General features: G+C 30.0%; 2 protein-coding genes across 2 annotated transcripts; both read left to right on the top strand.

The window, feature by feature from the left end:
* Positions 1-422: 422 nt before the first annotated feature.
* On the top strand, positions 423-2,053 carry LOC107939516 (uncharacterized). Its single transcript, XM_016872858.2, has 2 exons — positions 423-516; positions 1,046-2,053. The coding sequence occupies exon 2, from the start codon at positions 1,062-1,064 to the stop codon at positions 1,815-1,817; it is 756 nt and encodes a 251-aa protein (XP_016728347.2). The 5' UTR covers positions 423-516; positions 1,046-1,061; the 3' UTR covers positions 1,818-2,053.
* Positions 2,054-11,237: 9,184 nt separating this feature from the next.
* LOC107939503 (uncharacterized) lies at positions 11,238-12,822 on the top strand. Its single transcript, XM_016872847.2, has 2 exons — positions 11,238-11,309; positions 11,785-12,822. Exon 2 carries the CDS (start codon positions 11,803-11,805, stop codon positions 12,565-12,567), a length of 765 nt encoding a protein of 254 aa, XP_016728336.1. The 5' UTR covers positions 11,238-11,309; positions 11,785-11,802; the 3' UTR covers positions 12,568-12,822.
* The last annotated feature ends 7,397 nt before the right edge of the window (positions 12,823-20,219 follow it).

The raw sequence follows: 20,219 nt of genomic DNA, 5'->3' as shown, positions 1-20,219 counted from the left end.
AGATATAAATAAAAAAAAAGCAAAAAGAAAAAGTAAGGTCAATGAATTAATATGTTAAAATAAAATCATATAAAATGAACTGTGTTGCTGGTTTACTTTTCATTTAGGGAACAAATAATATCATGAAGCAAACATTTTATTTTTTAATAAACTTTTAAAGTAATTGTAACGATTACTTATGATAAAATGACTTTATGGGATTATATATTATACTTAAAACAGAAAAGCCCTATTATATAAAATGACTTATGATTTAATAATAAGTCAATATTTAAAAAGAAAATGATTTATTATGTGGGAACTGGGAAAGAAATAACTATGAAGAATGAAAGAGCATTTGGGTGTTACTTGTTGGAAAATCAACTGGTCTTTATGCTATAAATACATCTGCATCTTAAAAGCTTTCATAGAATTTATTAAACCAGCTTTGCTGGTTAGTTACTTGAAGACCGGCTGATCGGATTAGTTGAATTGAAAATTGATTAAAATATTGATCAATTCAGAGATATTAAACAGGTACAAATCAATCAAACTGACGTTTGAGTAAATTTTTTATATTATTTTTTATATTTTAAATTTTTTAATAATTTATTTTCTTTGAATCACCTAAATTGATCTAAGTGATCGAGTCAGAATCAAGTGATTTGATAAGTTTAGCCCCTTATTAACTTTCAAAAACATTCTATAATAGTTATATATATATATAGATAGATACATTAGTTTTTGTAACAATAGAATTTGAAGTTTTTTTTCTCTCATTAATATATCTGTCTTCATTTTTCGTTTCACCATATAGCTTTGGTTAAGAAATGATTAATTGAGGAAACTACAATTATTTATCTATATTCGGTTCGAAATTCAATAGAATTTACCACCGTGAATATTCACAAAAATAAGTGGATATGAATATTTGAATTTCGAAATAGAAAATTTTAATTTAAGTAGCGATTTGATTCGTAGGCAAGCCTAATTCTTATTGAAGGAAATTACAAATAAAACAAAAGTTTGCATGGAAGTAACATTGGTGGCATGTAATTCTTTGCAGAAAAGCTAATTAGGAGATGCCAGGACTGGATAGACAAAAGGATGGGGAGCACGGACATGACCTTAAGCTAGAAAATAGGGAAGGTCTTTTCATTTGCAACGGTTGCAAAGAGCTAGGGTTTGGGAATTGCTACAAATGTCCCCGGGTGGGGTTTTGCAATTACGTCCTTCATGTGGGTTGTATAAGTGAAGGTCGCACACCCTTATCAAATCCATTATTCAAAAACTGCAAGTTTCAATTTTACCAGAAAAATCCTTTTACTGTAGCCCCAGCCTGCCGCATTTGTGCCTTAGACATACAAGGACGCATGTACCATTGCTCTAAAAGGAAATACAGTTTACATCCCTACTGTGCGACACTTCATACGACCATCACCCTTCCAGGTTCCGACATGAAAATCAAACTTCGCAGAGGGACCAAATTCAATTTCTTTAAATCGAAATGTTTGAAATGCGGTAAGAGGAACAGATCATCAGGTAATGTCCAATGTTTGTCCTATGTTTCCTCGGATGATAATCTATGTTACCATGTAGCGTGTATGAAAGAAGCATGTCGTGATAATTTTGTTAGGGGTTATTTTCGACCTGGTATTCGAAGTAATGAGCGGAGTAAATTCCTTGCACTGAAAAATCTAGCTCCAAAAGTGGAACTATCAAGCGTTGGGCAAACCTCGGAAGTTTTGTTGATCAGATTTCTCAAGCTGGTCGTTTTTGCTATACTTGGAGAGCCATTTGATTTAATTGCCCCTTTATTTCAACCTTCTCGGAGCTAGTTAGAACAGGGCTTGTTGTGGTTTATGTTTATGTTTGGTTTGTTAAATAAGGCTTGAACTTGTTCAAGCAACAAGTTGAGCCTAATTTCAAGTGTGATTTGTTTTCGAAACAACTTGGTTTATTGTCGTTCCAACTTCAATTGGATTAGAGTGGAAGGGTGAGTTGGAACAGAGCGCTTATCAGCAAAGTCAAGAGTAAAGTAAGGTGACAAATAACTGGTAACATTGTTAATGTAATTCAGATCAACAATCTTACTCTGCAGAGCTTTGATCAATGAATGATCTTATTTAACAATTGTGTTTGGATCACCTATTAGCTTTATCCTAATCTATTTTTACACAATGAATAATTACAATCCTAATAATGAATCTAATAGTTACAATCACTCACCCTAAAATATTTTCACATACAAATCATGAAATTTCACTCTTATAAAACCTATAAAGAGTGTCAAATAAAATTATCAATAAAAGCACAAAGCATACTCTGCAAGTGGACAATGAAACCTATCTTCAAAAATGACTTCAACAGTATTTTGATAGACTTTAAGATTGATCTCATTTAATAGCAGCTCCAATGAGTATTCCATAAATTTCTTCATAACTAAATGCTTCAGTAGCTTCAAATATTCTGATCAGGAAAAGGATAGAGTTTTCTTCTCCTTCTTTAAGTAAGTCATTTGAATGAACTAAAATTTTTCACATGGATTGGGTTTTCATTATCACGAACCACATACTCATTTGTTGCATAAGCATGTTTTATTCATGGTCAAATATGCCAACATTCTCACAACCTTTGACTGTCCCAACTGAATGTTCCAATTGTTATTCTAACATGAAATGGAGCAGATAGTATAAGTGCCTAACAATTTTGTTGGTTGTGATGTCAGTATGATCGTACTAAACTTAATTCTATGTGTTGTTTTGGTTTTGTATGTAGAGCATGTGTGGATATACGAAGCTGTTTTGCTTCCTATCCCCTGTTTTATCAGTGTGGTTGGATGATTTCTCCCTAATAAATACTTTAGTTACTTTATTTGGATAAATAATTATTTTAATAAAAAAATAGTTTATTAGATTTTCTTGATTTAGAGAATAATTATAAAAGAATAAAATTATATTAAAAATAAATAAGATAAAAACATTCAATATGTATATCAATATATTTGTAAAAATATATATATAATTTTAAAGAAAATTTAAAAATATATGTTAGAATTAAATAAAAATTATTTTTGAAATTTTAATATTTATCTTATATTGAGACCATGTGTATTGAATGAAATAAAATTATAGAGAATTTTGAGAAAAAAAACTACCTCTTTAAGTGGAATTTGAAAAGAGAAACTGAGCCATTAAAATCTCTTCTTGAAATTATTCACTAATTTTGAAATTCTCCAAATTTTTTACCCACTAAATTCACTTTTAGAATTTTGAAAATCTTGATACAAATAAAATCTCTCCTTCAGATCCCTCGTCCAAACACACTTTTATTGGAGAAATTATTAGGTGGACCTATCCCACCACATAAGCAATGGTCCCATCCAATTATACAATGCTATGTAACATTGTTTTTATATGTCATTTGACAACTAAGAAATTAAAAATAAATTCAATTTTTTTTTGTTTTCCCCTTCAATCATTTTCATATCTAAACAACGAAAATGAAAAAAATGAAGAAAAAAGATTTAAAAAACCCCTTGTTTTTTATAATATGAAACGAAAAGAAAGTTCCATCCATGCACCCTTTGATATTTTTATAATCTTTTTCATTAAAGTGAAATTTCGATGAAAATTCCTTTTCAATTTGTGATCTAAATTGAGCCATTCTGTTACTTGCTTATGTTGAAGCCAAATCTCAAATTTTTGAAATCCCTAGTCCCTTAATTTATTTAAATTTCCAAATCTAAAATCCCCAATTATTTTATAACCTTAAGCCTCAAATCAAACTCCTATTAACCCTAAACTAAATCCTTAATTTTTGTAATTTGCCTAATATCCCGAATTTCCATTCTCCAATCCTTTATATCAAAGTGGACATCGAAGCAAAGGGAAAAATTTTGAAATGGAATAGGACAATGATAAGTGAAGATGAAGGGAAAGTAGAATGTTTTATTTAGACGAAAGGTCGGTATTTTGAGTCTTAATCATGGTGGTTTTAGTTTTTGCTTCTTCCCATACTTTAAGATCTATAAATGAAAAAAAGGAAAAGAAAACAAACTTTGATGATTCTCTAGAGTTTGATGCAGAATGGTTGAAGGTTGGAGAAAGCATAATTTTTTGAACAATTTTTTTTAATTTTTTTAGTCAGCAATAAAATGTACAAATAATCTTATATGGCATTATATGATTGGATGGGATCATTGTTTATGTAGTGGGATTTCTCCCCTTATTGTTTTACCAATGTATTTTATTTGAGTTAAAGTTTAGGTTAATTCCACCAAACATCCCAATTTTTACGGCCAAATTCTAAATTAGTTCAATATAAAAAGAAAGTTATAAATTAGTTCATAAACTTAGAGCGTTTTAATAGAGTCCTTACACTATCAGTACATTTAGGGATGACAAAACCCAAATTACTTGTATGGAGACTTTAAGATAATTGTTTGTCTCGCCCTATTGCACTATATTAAATTACCATTTCATTCTTATATATAAAACTATTAAAAAGGTAAATGTAATAATATATTATAAAAAATGAAAATCTATATATTTTATCTTAAAATTTTTATAAATAATTATGTTTAATTATTTACTTGACTTTAAATATATTAAAAATGTTAAAAATAAATAGAGAAAATTAAATTGAAGCAGGGTGGGGTGAGCTGAAGATAGATACATCCAATATTCATGGAGGTAATAGTGAATTTTAAGATTATACATCTAAAGTGGAGCAAGATAGGTGATGGAACAAAATGTATCAACTATGGAGCGACCATGAATTTTGCAACATCTATCCTCGCCTCACTCCATTGCCATCCCTAAGTACAATTCCAATATGGTCCTTCCAATAGTCAATCTATCTGTTTAAATTATAACTTCCCCATAAGTCATTTCTTTAGTTTTCACTGTTTAATCAAATAAAAATTCTAATTTTTTTTCACTTCTCTTTTCTTTGTTAATTTTTACTATCCAAACAAATTATATAAAAATGTTTTCCTTTCCTTAACCTTCTTTTCCTTTCCTTTTACTTTCCTTTCTTTTCTTTCATAAATGTTTATGTGCAAGGTTTCTAAAATAATTGATGTTGAGACAGAAACTTGGAATATGGAGCAGATTCAAAATTGTATTACTGTTGATAAGCTCATTTCAATAATGCTATACCTGCTAATATAGTATCTCTAAATTGGATTTTCCGCAAACACAAAAGATTGTTCAGTCACTAAGAAGTGATAAGCCTTCTTGATTATTGCAATAACAACGATGTCAATTAAACTAACATTTAATCATTTATATTTTGTACACATATATATAACTTACAAAGGTATATGCAACTAATGCTGTATGTTCTACTCCTATACTTATTTAAAGTAAAAAAATTCATACTCAGGAAAAGAAAAACTAGAAATACTCAGGGAACCGAGGATTTAAGATGAGAGAGATAAAATGAGCCCCGGGAAGTCATGTATTTATAGAAGAAGAAGAAAAACCCAGCAAATTGACTAACTTTTTTAATGGAGAAGTCCTTTCTACGCAAGTCCAATTTCCTAGCTGGTTCATTGATATATCATCCAATTAAACAATTCTACTAAGATTGATATCATATTGTTATTTTTATTCTTTCCTTTCGATTTCTTGGGAAATTTACAGCAAATTTCTCTTCGTTATTTCTCATTGTCATGGCCTATACATGATAACAATGTTTGCCGATTACTGTTAATTTTAAAGGGAAAACGACTAGTAATTTGACTGGTAATATAACTTTAATAGTTATATATATTATATTATGTTGTTTGAAAAATTATGTATTAGCTAATTTTCATGAACAAGATAAGAAAACAATACAAAATTGAACTATACATACATGCCTAAAGTGAAGCTGATAATTTATATCTAGAGCTGTTGTTGGCCCCGAACTACGACATGATGTTTTTGATTTAGGGCTAATCCGACCTGGATTTAAATTTTACTATTAATATTGATATTTTATAATACTAAATTTTCTTTTAAAATTTATTTAATAATGAATACAGATGAAGTAGCAACAGATTCGTATTTAATATTATTAAATACGTGTTTAAATATTGGATTTATCTAACAAATAATTTGTTAAAGTTATATCGTTGTGGAGATATCTAATATGCTAGAACTCTTAACTTGCACGGTGCTATCTAAAAACAACAATAATAATTAGAATTAGGAAAACAGAAAAAGAAAATGCTATATTGACTTTTTCTTTTCTCTTGATCATGGGTTAAAAAGTATACTAATCAAACCACGGGAGTTAAGTAAGATGGTAAATATTTCTCCTACCTTAACTGGTGGTCGAGGATTCGGTCCTCATCCTGGGTATGAAGCAGCTTTAAAACTTGTGGCCAGTATCTACCCTCTTAATAAATCTATAAAATGCAGAGAATTAGTTATTGAGCTCACTCTAGTAGATAAATTGAGAAATAAAATTTTTTTTATACTAATCAAATTTTTAATCAAAGTCCAAGACAAGTTTTTAAGATGTGAATTTGACCCTATGGGGTTGGATTATATTATTTTATTAATAATTTTTAATTTTTTTAATTATAAATTAAAACTAAATTAACATCTTAAAAATGTTAGAGCTATTTATAGAATTAAAATAAAAATACATAGACGTAGATCCATCCATGAGTCAAATCAAACTAAATTTAGATAATAATTTTTATCTTTAAAATAGTCCTAAATATTAATCAATTTTAATATATTTCTATTAAATTTTAATTTAAAAAATTGAAATGGACTTTTAACCGGATTGGGTCTAGCTAGGCCCCAGCTCATGCTCGGAATATTTATTCTAAAAAAATCGAACCTCAATTCAATCCAACAAGTTTGACCAAAAAAAACCACAAAGAAGACTAAAAATAAATAAATTTAAGGCTCAGATATCATAATGAGAATCATAGAACCAAGTTAAATGAACAAAACTGATTGAATATTATTAATTGTATGCAGAGTACAAACCATAGTATTTATAACACAATGTATTAACAAATAACTAACTATAACTACCTTAACTACCAAGCTCTAACTACCTAACTACTAAAATGTCATAGCAGCTTTCATTCTTTAATGCACGCAGTTGAGGTCGTTGATTCGAGTTGGGCTTTTTAGATTGCAAGGCTGTCGAAATCTTAAATTGTGAACACGTGTATCATAGTTAGAAATTTGACAAGAGTCGGTTTGCAGGTCGTATCGTGATGGACTACATAAGGAAAAGTTGGCGATAGGGACATTCTTGGTCGCTATAACCAGCTTATTGCTTGGAATGGAAGATCTATTTCAATGATCGATTCAAGATTGGAGTACACCGAGGCTAAGGCTAAGCTTTAAAAATATTTTATTTATCCATTTATTTTATTTTCTTAATTTTTTTTTGCATTTTTGAATCTGTTATATTTTACTATTCGTATTTTCTTCTTTTATTATTTTAATCAATTTAAAACCCCCATTTTTATTTTTATTTTTAGCATTTTTACACACAGGTGGTGGGCACGACTGTGACCGCGACAGCGATTCTGGTCACGGAAAAAGGTGAAATTAGATAGCTAGTCCCTATGGATTCGACCTTACTACTCTATATTACTAATTATTGTTATTTTGTCGTAAGAATTTATATTTGGTGGTTTCGACGCGCATCAATCATTCATATGTGCACACATATATATATAACTTAGAAAGATATATGCAACTACTATTGTATGTTATACTGCCTATTCTTATTTAAAGCGAAAAAATTCATACTCAAGAAAAGAAAAACTAGAAATACTCAGTGAACCTAGGATTTAAGATGAGGGAGATAAAATGAGCCCCGGGAAGTTATGTTTTTATGGAAGAAAAGAAAAAACCCAGAAAGTTCACAAACTTTTTTTTAATGGAGAAGTCCTTTTACGCAGGTCCAATTTCCTAGCAGGTTCGTTAATATATCATCCAATTAAACAATTCTAATAAGATTGATCATATTGTTATTTTTTTCTTTCCTTTCGATTTCTTGGGAAATTTACAGCAAATTTCTCTTCATTATTTCTCATTGTCATGACCTATACATGATAACAGCGTTTACCAACTACAGTTAATTTTAATGGGAAAACGACTCGTAATTTGATTGGTAATATAAGTTTAATAGTTATATATATTATATCATGTTCTTTGAAAAATTATGTATTAGATAGTTTTCATGAACAAGATAGAAGACAATACAAAATTGAACTATACATACATGCCTGAAGTGAAGCTGATATTTTATATCTAGAGCTGTTGTTGGCCCTGAACTACGACATGATGTTTTTGATTTAGGGCAAATCCGACCTGGATTTAAATTTTACTGTTAATATTGATATTTTATAATACTAGATTTTCTTTTAAAATTTATTTAATAATACAAATGGAGTAGCAACATTCTCGTGTTTAAACACTGAATTTATCTAACAATTAATTTGTTAAAATTATATCGTTGTGGAGATATCTAATATACTAGAACTCTAAACTTGCATGGTGCTATCTACAACAATAATAATAATTAGAATTAGGAAAACAGAAAAAGAAAATGCAATATTGACTCTTTTTTCTCTCTTGATCATGGGTTAAAAATTATACTAATTAAATCACGGGAGTTAACTAAGATGGTAAATATTTCTCCTACCTTAACTAATGGTCAATGGTTCAGTCCTCATTGATCTGGGTATGGAGCAGCTTTAAAACTTGTGGCCAGCATCTACCCTCTTAATAAGCCTATAAAATGCGGAGAATTAGTTACTGAGCTCACTCTAATAGATACATTGAGAAATAAAAAAAAATTTATACTAATCAATTTTTTGATCAAAGTCCAAGACAAGTTTTTCAGATGTAAATTTGACCCTATCGGGTTGGATTAATATATTATATAGTTAATAATTTTTAATTTTATTTTATTTTTAATTATAAATTAAAACTAAATTAACATCTTAAAAATGTTAGAGCTATTTATAGAATTAAAAAAAAATACATAGTCCATCCATGAGTCAACTCAAACTAAATTTGGACAATAATTTTTTATTTTTAAAATCAGACCTAAATATTAATCAATTTTAATATATTTCTATTTAATTTTAAATTTAAAAAATTAAAATGGGCTTTTAACCTGGGTCTAGCTAGGCTCAAGCTCATGCTCGGAATATTTATTTTAAAAAAATCGAACCTCAATTCAATCCAACAAGTTTGACCTATACAAAGATGCAAATAGAACATGTTGGGAGTTGCTTAGATGAGCAGAAACATGGACCCTCAAATTTAAGTTGGGAAAATAATGAAAATTATAATTTGATATTATCGGAATGACAAGTTTGAAGGGAAATAGGACGTAATTGCATACATGGATTATATTAACAGAAAAATAAATGGATCTAGAAGAACAAAGTAATAATAAATGGAGTATATATACAAATTGAAGTATAAAATATTATCTAACTAACCTTTATTATTATTATATTGTTGTGGAGATATATCTGAACTCGTAACTTGCATGGTGCTAAGTTTAGAACTAAGAAAATGACAGGCAAAAAATGCAACATTGACTTGTTCATTTCTCTTGATCATGGATAATAAAAAATCATTCAGGTTATATTTGTAATCAAAGTCCTTGATAAGTTTCTAAGGTGTAAACTTGACTCAATCGATTCTATTATTATTAATTAACAATTCTTAATTTAATTTATCTTCATTTTACTGTTTATGTTAGGCATTCAAGATTATCCCTTCCAATAATGTCATCTCCAATATTCGAACTTGCGTAGGACGAAGCTAAAAAATTATTTTTTGGGGCACAAAATTAAATTATATATTTTTATGATAACAAAAATATAATTTTACAAGATTTATAGTCTATATCTTTATAATTTTTAAAGGATTAAATCAAAATTTTATTATTTTTAGAGGGAAATATGCAATTTTGTTATATACTAACTTAAAATTTTATAAATTATAAAGGAGTTAAAAGGGAAATTTTCTATTTTAGAAGAGTGGAGCCTTGGCAGCCTCTAGCTCCACCCTTGAACCTTTGTTCTCTCTTTGGGAGTATAATCCGCATTACCAATTACCATTGCACCCAATATTTGTTAGTTTTAAGCTTACCGTTTTAAATGCAAATTGTTTTCTAAAGCGATATGCATTGCATATGATATTATACATTTAATTTTTACCTAATTTCTAAATAATGTATGTTTAATTATTGTAATTAATTTTTTAATTTGTTATTTGAATTGTTAAGCATAATTAAAATATATTACTTTATTGTTAATGAAAATGGTTAATATATATGGAGGTACCTAAATTGATTCAAATTTATACCAACTTGAGACCTAAACTCTTTTGGACTTAATTGATACTTAAACTTGGAAATAGTAAACCAACTTGGTACTTTTTAGGTACCTATCTAACATTGTTAGAATATGCTAACGTGATGTTGACATGGCACTAATTACCAATAGCATGATGACATATGGCAACCTCATATTTTGATACTTGACAAAAAAATAAAAATATATATTTTATAAATATGTAAAATATTTTTAAATTTTTTGTCACATGTCAAAATGTGAGGATGTCACGTGTCACCATGATATTGGTCATCAATGTCACATCAACATATTTTAACGGTGTTAGTTAGGTATCAGTTAAGTCCAAAAAAAAACCAAGTAAATATAAACTATTAAGTTTAAGTACCTCCGTATATATTAACTCTAAAGAGAAAGAAAAAGTATTTTTGTATTTGAAAACTTAATAAAAATTTTAAAATGAAATTGTTGAGTTGAAATTTCATATCATTTATCATAGTCTAAGAAAAAAAATTAAACTAATAAGATTTGAACACAATTTAGCCTGAACCTTGTTGGTATCTTTCTCCATCGTTTGTACGTAGAAAACAAAAATCAGAAATGGGTCAACACAAGAAGCTTCTATTTTAATTATGTTCCTTCATATTTGTGACGTATCAATATAAATAGTAATAATTTCTTTGAAGCTACAAATACTAATTATAATCACCATCAAGTATTGCAAAATCCAATAAATTAGTAACCGATACTATCAACTTAGGCCTCAGTTTTGTTATAAAACTAAGCGTGATTGACAAATAATAATAGTAATGGTAATAAAAGTCAAAATTAAAAATAAATTGATCTAGACGTGTGGAAGACATAACCAATGAAGGAGCATTCGGGAGCTATTTGTTCTATAAATACATAACTTCACATGGCTCTTTCCATTCCAGCATATTAAAGCATTCAAAGAATTTATTAACCAGCTTGGTTCCTACCTTCATTCAAGGTTGTTCCTTTTATATTAGCTATAATTAATGCATAATTGTGGAAGCAGTTTTTTTTCTTTTATAAATATATTAGTTTTTATAACAATAGAATTTGTAAGGGTTTTTTTTTCTATATACGAGTCTTGGTTTTCTTTTAACCATCTAGCGTTGTTCACGGAATGAATAATTGCATATATTTCTTTTTATGTGGTTTTGATTTAATCTTTGGTCTTTAGATTTTAAATTCTAATAATGTTTTTTTTTTAAAATTATCTTAGTTCTTTGATTTGTTTTGTTACCCATCACTAAAATTCAATGAATGTTATTGTGAATATTCATAAAAATAAGTAATTTAATTGAAGTGACAATGAGTTGGGTTGTATCTATACTTTCAAATTACGAATAAAACAAAATTTTGTATGAAAGTAACCTTAGTTGCATGTATTTGTTTGAATTGGTTGATGATTCAATTCAATTCAATATTTGTGTTTGCAGAAAAGCCAATTTGGAGAGATGGCAGGATTGCTAGAGATACATGATAAAGATGGTCACCCAGAGCATAAGCTTCAGTTGGAAAGGAGTGAAGTTCCTTTCATTTGTGGTGGGTGCAAAGAGCTAGGATTTGGACTTGGCTACCAATGTCCCAACAAGAATTGCAATTACATACTTCATGACGAATGTGGATTTGGGCTTCAATACCGACGTCCCCCGACTCAGAAATTTTTCAAAAAATGCGACTTCCAATTCCACCAACAGAATCCATTACTAGGAACAAGAATTTGCAACATTTGTGCCTTGGACATACAAGGATTCTTGTACCAATGCTCCCATGGAGATATTGATTTACATCCCCATTGCGCGAACCTTTCTTTGACCATTACCCTTCCGGATTCCAACGAACTAATCGAACTTCGCGAAAATACCAAATCAAGATGCTTGAAATGTCAAAGAAAGGAAAGAGCAGGCAAAGTCCAGGGTTTGTCCTATGTTTCCTCAGATGGTAAGCTATGTTACCATGTGGCATGTCTGAAAGAAGCATGTCTTGACAATTGGAAAAGGGGTTATTTTCAACTTGATGTTCTCGCTAATGAGGAAAATAAAATCCTTGCACTGCAAAATCTTGCTCCAAACCAAGTGGTTCGCCCAAGTGAGGGACAAAGCTCGAATGCAATGAAGGGTATCAAATTGTTGATCACATTTCTCAAGTTGGTCGTTTCTGCTATACTTGGAGAGCCATTTACTTTAGTTTCCACTTTATTTCAAATTTCTCAGAACTAGTTAGTCCAGGGCTTGTGTTTGTTTATGATTGTGTGTGCTTTGTTAAATAAGGCTTGAACTTGCTCATCCAACAAGTCAAGTCAAGTCAAATGGATGTGATTTTTGTTGTTGATTGTGTTGTTAGTGTGGTCATCAGCAAACTTAATTTGTAATATGTTCGTTTATGCTATATGTTAGAAAGTAGATTTGAAATTTTGGATTTTATTTTTGTTATATAAATTATGAGAATAATGAAAGGTATACAATGTGTACTAATTTGTTGAGGTAGTTATGTGAGTAGTGACACGTGCAATGCCACAAGTAGTGCCCACTGCTCCTAGCACTACACAAGTCACATATTTGTCTTATTTGGAGATTGGCAATATTTCGAAACAAAATGTATGGGTTGTAATTCTCACTAATACTTGGGATGTGTGATAGCCAATCTTTTAAGACCGATCCATTTCAAGGAACTTATTTTAAAGATTGGATTAGATTAGATCAAGCAATTGGATCCCTTGAACTTAGAAGATTGGATTGAGACTACTTTAAGACTTATCTCTGATATTTCCTCGGTATTTTAGAATTTATTAATATATTGTATATATTATTTCACTTGCTTTTCAAAAGGGAAGATTGATTGTAATTGATTTTGTAACACCCCTAACACGTATCCGTCGCCGGAATAGGGTTACGAGGTATTACCGAAGTTTACATTTCAAAACTATCAAAAATATAATTCTTTTACTTCACAACATCAATCATAGCAAATTCCATCAATAACATACATATTGTCCCTTATACGAGCCTTCAAGGCCCTAAAAACACATTAGAAAAAAATCGAGACTAAATAGGAAACATATAGAATTTTCTGGGAAAAGATGAAAATTTTCAAACTGCAGGGGTCACACGGCCGTGTGGGCATTTGAAGTAGGGACACACGACCGTGTTTCAGCCCGTGTCCGTGCCCGTGTAACTATCTTACTTGGTTCATACGGCCAAGCCACATGCCCGTCCAGGCCATGTAATTCTTGAAATGCAACCTTTAAAAACCTACAGGGGACACACAGTCGTGTCACATGGCCGTGTGTCACACACGGCTGAGACACACGCCCGTGTCTTAGGCTGTGTGGACAAGAAATAGGTCATTTTCAAGTCATTTCTTTCACCCAAAATATGCTCATACATACAAGCCATTTGTACCTATTTCAAACATTAAAAAATGCACCTAAAACATGCATAATGTAATTAAATCATAATGACCTATCCATACAACCAATATGCCAAAAGGCACCTCAATCACAACGATGAAATATACTTAAACATATGTATAATTTAGTCATTCTTCAACCATAAATTTCTAACCTAATTCCATACCAATCTTACCACAATGACCACATGCCAAAGTCATATTCAAACATACCAAATTGGTCACGCAAACACGCATTAACCCCTTACCAAAATAACACACACCAAATAGGCATCAAAGGTACCTAAGTTACATCAACCAAAATGACATGTACATGCCAAACTCATCAAGTATCATAAAACACAAGTCCACCTATACATGCCATTATAACCTTGATCAAGACATCAAAATCTACCATTATATTCGTTGGATAGTGTGATAGATCTCCGACTAGCTTCCAAACCGATCGAATTCCGATAATCTGTAAAGTAAGAGAATGACAACTACATAAGCAATGAGTGCTTAGTAAGCTCGTATAAGTTTTAAACATAACATTCCATTTTTAAAAACATGAACTTTATATGTCATAAATAAATCTATACCAATGCTTCAAGATTTAGCAAACAATATAACTATCAACTCACAAATGAATAGGTTCAAGAACATCCCGAATAATTTCCATTTATACCATAATAAATTCTTATAAGTTGAATTACATAATCATCAACCTTTTCTTAAAACAGTGAACCATTTCATTTACTTACTTACCATTCCATTTACTTAGCATAAGCTTAATTACGTATCAGTTCACGAATCAGTATATCTGTTCATGACTTAAGTAAATTCACATATATCATAAGTAAATTCCTTCCTTACAAGTAAGTCCTTTAACTTAACAATCCTTTTTATTTCATCATATTTTGTCACATCTATGAACTTATCATTTCCATATCTAATCTCACACATTTCATTTGCATAACTCACAAGACATAAGCATAAACATCAACCATAACCAGAAGCTAGTGCATTTAAACATAACTCTTTCACTTTTAATTAATAATCATTCTGTAATTCATCATTTGTATCAAACTTTCCTATAAACATGTCATTCTGTAATCACTTACCTTCAATAAACAAGATTAAAGCTAAATGAATAAATTAATCATACATGTTATACATTTACGAAGCACTTATAGGCTTATTATTGAAAATGATTCATCGTATGCTTCATGTACTATAATAATTCAACCCAAACTCATTTATATATGTATATAAACATATATCTTTAACCGAATAATCATCAATATAACGATACTCACATATGATCAAGTAATTCATTGAACATTTAACATTTAACATTTACTAATATCTTGACTATACATTATCCTTTAACATTAACATAATTTTATAAATTTCATTCACAGTTAGCCTGACTAACTAGAAACTTAAGTCGGATACTCGGGTAACTACACCACACCAAAGGCAACATAAATGCATAACAGGGGCACCGAAGTGCAGACAGGGGCACAAATGTGCAAACAGGGGCACCGTAGTGCTAATAGAGACATCGAAGTGTATATAGGGGCACCAAAGTGCAAATAAGGGCACCGAAGTGTAAATCTCGTACAAGCGCGAATTTTAAACCTATTGGCATGCCAATCGTATCCTAGTGATTACTACGTTCAACCGGGCATTTCATGTATTCCAATTCCTTTAAACATATTTATCATTCAAGGGCACTTCACCGTTTCGTACACATGATATAATATCAATACATATATTCATACTGTCAATATGCCACCACAAAGATTTACATCATTTATTAATCACTTTCATATTTCTCGATACACATGCTGTAACAATTCATAATGCTGAAATCAATATATATCATATCTCATAAATATTCAATAGTTTTCTAATAAATCCTTTCTCACCTTATATTCAGTTATAATATTTTAAGTTTCAGCTCAAATTTTAAACATATATAAGTATATACATTCATGAATCAACATTAACATTATTTATATTTATAGGTATGTACAATTCTATACCTACGAGCTTACCTGGCTAAATTGTAGAAATGTCAAAGTACAAGGCATTTTGGTAATTTTCCATTCTCCTCGATTTTTCACCTGATCTTGATCTAAATTAATCATTTAATTCAATATATTAATTTATACAGTAAGACAATATATTTTATGCAATTTAGTCATTTTTTACATTTTTACAAAATTTCCCCTAAAGTTTTGCTTTTATTCAATTTAGTTTCTAAGCCTAAAACATGCAAATTAACAATTTTTACCCAAAATTGAGCCTAGCCGAATACTTATGGCATCCAATGCAGCCCATTATTGTAACAATTTCACATCAAATCCTTGTACTTTTACTATTTTAACAATTTAGTCCCTAATCGATACATTCATCAAAAATCACATCACAAAATACTTTTAATTATAAATTAACATTACAAATTCATCATTTAACATCAAAAATCACAAGATTCATCAATGGTAACATTCAAAATCTTTAACAGTTTCAAAATCGAAGGTACGGACTAGCTGGACCTAGTTGCAACGATCTCAAAAACATTAAAATTATTAGAAATAGATAGCTCAGGGACTTACATGCAAGGAAACATGGCTGGCCAAATCTAGCTTCCATAGCCATGGCTTTTGGTTGAAAAACAAAAGAAAAAAGGAAGATGACAACCATATTTTTTTACTTATGTTTTATTTAATTTAATTAATAATCAAATTACCATTTTAACCTTAGTTAATAAATAAAACACCAAAGTCATGTCCATATTTGTCCACTAACCTCATGAATGGTCTAATTACCATTTAAGTTCCTTTTCCTTTATTTAGTTAACCATTTAATCACTCAAATCAAATAGTGATCAAATTTACATCTTTTACGATTTAGTCCTTTTTAATTAATTAACTATCGAAACGTTAAAATTTTTCAACTAAACTTTAATAACACATTAATGATCGGTTTATAGAAACGAGGTCTCGATACCTTATTTTTTAAAACCATTTGACCTTAGGGTCATACCACTTGAACTTAATAAATTATTTATATAACATAAGTTACCAAATCGAAAACATTTTTAACACCATGTTTGACTCATAAATATTAAATAATAATATTTACAAACTTACTTGCCGGATTTGGTGGCCCTGAAACCACTAAAAAATGGGTTGTTATAGATTTAGTATATTAATAAGTTGAAACAAATATATATGCTTAAGACTTGTATAAGTCTTATACTAAGATTTCTAGCACTTATATGTTCATTAAGGAACTTGTGATTATGTGTGCATTGAAAATGTAAATAAGTGTCTTACTTTGTTTCCTGCTTGGGCTTTTAGGAGAGAACTTAGAGGAGAGTGATCTACATCTTTAGGTGCAAAGGTGAGCAAGTTGTACAAGATTGAAAGATAATAGATTTTCTCTCTTGGCAAGGTGCCACAGGCGTAGGAAAATTGAGTTGCGTAAACAACAAGTTTATGTTTTCTTTGTTTATCACGGTTACACTATAGTGCCTAATGCATGTGTCACTACTCATATCACTACTTACCTTATTCTTATAATTATTGATGTCTTTTCAAATTGGTATCAAAGCTTCCCTCTTGAACAAAACAAGTGTGTTACTTGTGTTGGTAATTGTCGAAAATGGAAAGATCATTTGTGTCTCACCCCTTGCAAAATTTCGTTAGACAAATGCAGATATAACTATGTTAATGCCTTTCGATCATTGCGCTTCTTCTCTTCCTCCGTCAATGTCGAAGGCATCTTATCTACCCCTAGCAAGGCTTCCTTTAAGTTCATCTGCGCAAGAACTGCTTGCATCTTAATCTGCCACAACGCAAATCTGGTGTTGCGATCCAACAACGAAATTTCATACTTCAAAGACGTAATTACCGTGATCGAGATGAATAACTCGAAAGCTCTAATACCAATTTGTAAAAATTGAATGTCGGTAATGACAATATATCACAAAGAAAAGAGAAAGAAAAATAAAGAACACACAGATTTTTACGTGAAAACCTTTCGGGGAAAAACCAGAGGCAGAGGAGAAGAAAATTCACTATGTCTAATTCAAATGATTACAAGAGGAGTAGACTATGTTTATTTATAGGCTTGTAAAATCATATTCTAATAGGGGTGTAGTAAGATTGAAGCACCTTATTCTAATCAATATCAAATAGATGGAGTTTAATAAGGTTTAAAAAACCTTATTCTAAAATAAAATAAAAGAAGTGTAATTCTATATGGATTTTACTTTTATTTTATTTTACCATTGTATTTTACTTAAATAAGGATTCGGGTCACTCAATTCTAACACACACAAGTCCATACTCAAGTCTGATGATATAAAGAATGATGAAATAAGTTTATTGCATGATAACTACATAAAAAGGTGAAATGATCAAACTAAAATATTGATATTCTAACATTAGGGTAGTCACCACGCAGGGTTAGATGCCTCTCTTGATTTACACATAAATAATAAATCTCTAATTTTGAACTTATGTAACGAACATTTGTTTACATTTGAAATTCAATTAATGAAAATAAGAAACCAGCAAGTATAAGAGAGAAACTATAATTTTTACAGATGTCAAATGAACTGAATTTTACTCTCTAAGAATAAGGTAGAGATGGTTTATATTTTAAGTAACTTCGATGGAGGTGATTGATGATCTTTGTCTTCAAGGTTTTTTATCAAACAAAGATTTTGATTTTGACTTTATGGCTTCTAAAGGGAAACCAGGAGTTTTATTTGGATTGTTGAGTTCAATTTATGCATATTTAGCTGTGAAATTGTTGACTTTATGACATGATAGTGTGTAATTTTCCTGTTTAGAATTGGTAACTTGAAAATTTTTTTGTCGAATTTAAACCCTCAACTTGACAACTATTCTCATACTGTGGCCTTAAGTTTTTTTTTTGTCAAAGTTAGGCTCTGAACTTCATAATTGTTCCCTTATTGGGGCTTAAACTTTTTTTGTCCAAGTTAGTCCTTGAAAACCTTAGAATTTAAGCCCTAATATAGAAATAATTGTCAAGTTCAAGGAGAAACTTGAAAAAAAAATTCAAGCCCCCAATGAATTTTATTTACTGAATCTAAATATTTAGTTGGTTTTGATATACAACTAATAATATAATTTAATCCGAACAGAATTAAATTTCAGATAATACTACTAGAATTTAATACAATAATAAACAAATTAGAAGAATAAAATATTATCTAACAAATAATTTGTTAAAATTATATCGTTGTGGAGATATCTAATATACTAGAACTCTTAACTTGCATGGTGCTAGCTACTACAACAATAATAATAATTAGAATTAGGGAAACAAAAAAGGAAAATGCAATATTTACTTTTTCTTTTTTCTGGATCATGGGTTAAAAATTATATTAATCAAACTATAAGAGCTAGGTGAGATGGCAAGGGTCTCTTCTATCTTAACCAGTGGTTGAGGGTTTGATCTTTGCGTTGGGTATAGAGCAACTTTAAAACTTGTGGCCAACATTTACCCCTTAATGGGCCTATAGAATACAGATGATTAGTTACTGGGTTCGCTTCGATACTTTGACAAATCAATAAAATTTATACTAATCAAATTTTTAATCAAAGTTCTGGACAAGTTTTTAAGATGTAAATTTGACCTATGAGATTGGATTATATTATATTAATAATAATTCTTAATTTAATTTTATTGTTTTAATTATAAATTAAAACTAAATGGGCAGTTAGGATAAACATCTTAAAAAATGTTAGAGCTATTTATACGATGTAGACCTATCCATAAGTCAACTCAAATTAAATTTGGACAATAATTTTTTATTTTTAAAATCAGACCTAAATATTAATCAATTTTAATATATTTCTATTTAATTTTAATTTTAAAAAATTGAAATGGGCTTTTAACCGAACTGAGTCTAGGCCCAAGCTCATACTCGGAATATTTATTTAAAGAAATCCAACCTCAATTCAATCCAGACCTATACAAGATGCAAATAGAACATGTTGGGAGATGATTAGATGAGCAGAAACATGGAGCCTCAAATTTAAGTTGGGAAAATAATGAAAATTATAATTAGATATTATCGGAATGACAAGTGTACAAGCCCAATTTTTAAAAAAACCCGGGCTCAATTACAATACAAAACCCGAATAGCCCAACAACCCAAATTTAGCCCCTAACAGACCTAACCCAGCAAAACCAAGCCCAAATTTACCCATTTACACCCAAACCCGAAGCCCAATAGCCAGGCCCAATTTCCCTAAAAAATATCTAACTAGGGTTTCATTTTCTGAAACCCTAGATGCCGCCAGCTACCCACCCTGCCTCTGACCAGCGCCGTAAGCCACCAACTGCTGCGCCGCACCTACTACCGCCTGCTTCAAACGCCTGCAAAGAGGAAAGAAGGGATAATCATAGCAATGGAAATGATGACACAATCGGTTAT

The sequence above is a fragment of the Gossypium hirsutum genome, chromosome D10 (genome assembly GCF_007990345.1).
Source record: "Gossypium hirsutum isolate 1008001.06 chromosome D10, Gossypium_hirsutum_v2.1, whole genome shotgun sequence".
NCBI classification, from domain to species: domain Eukaryota; kingdom Viridiplantae; phylum Streptophyta; class Magnoliopsida; order Malvales; family Malvaceae; genus Gossypium; species Gossypium hirsutum.
Note: the sequence above shows the minus strand (reverse complement) of the source record. Positions and strands in the feature narration are given on the sequence as shown.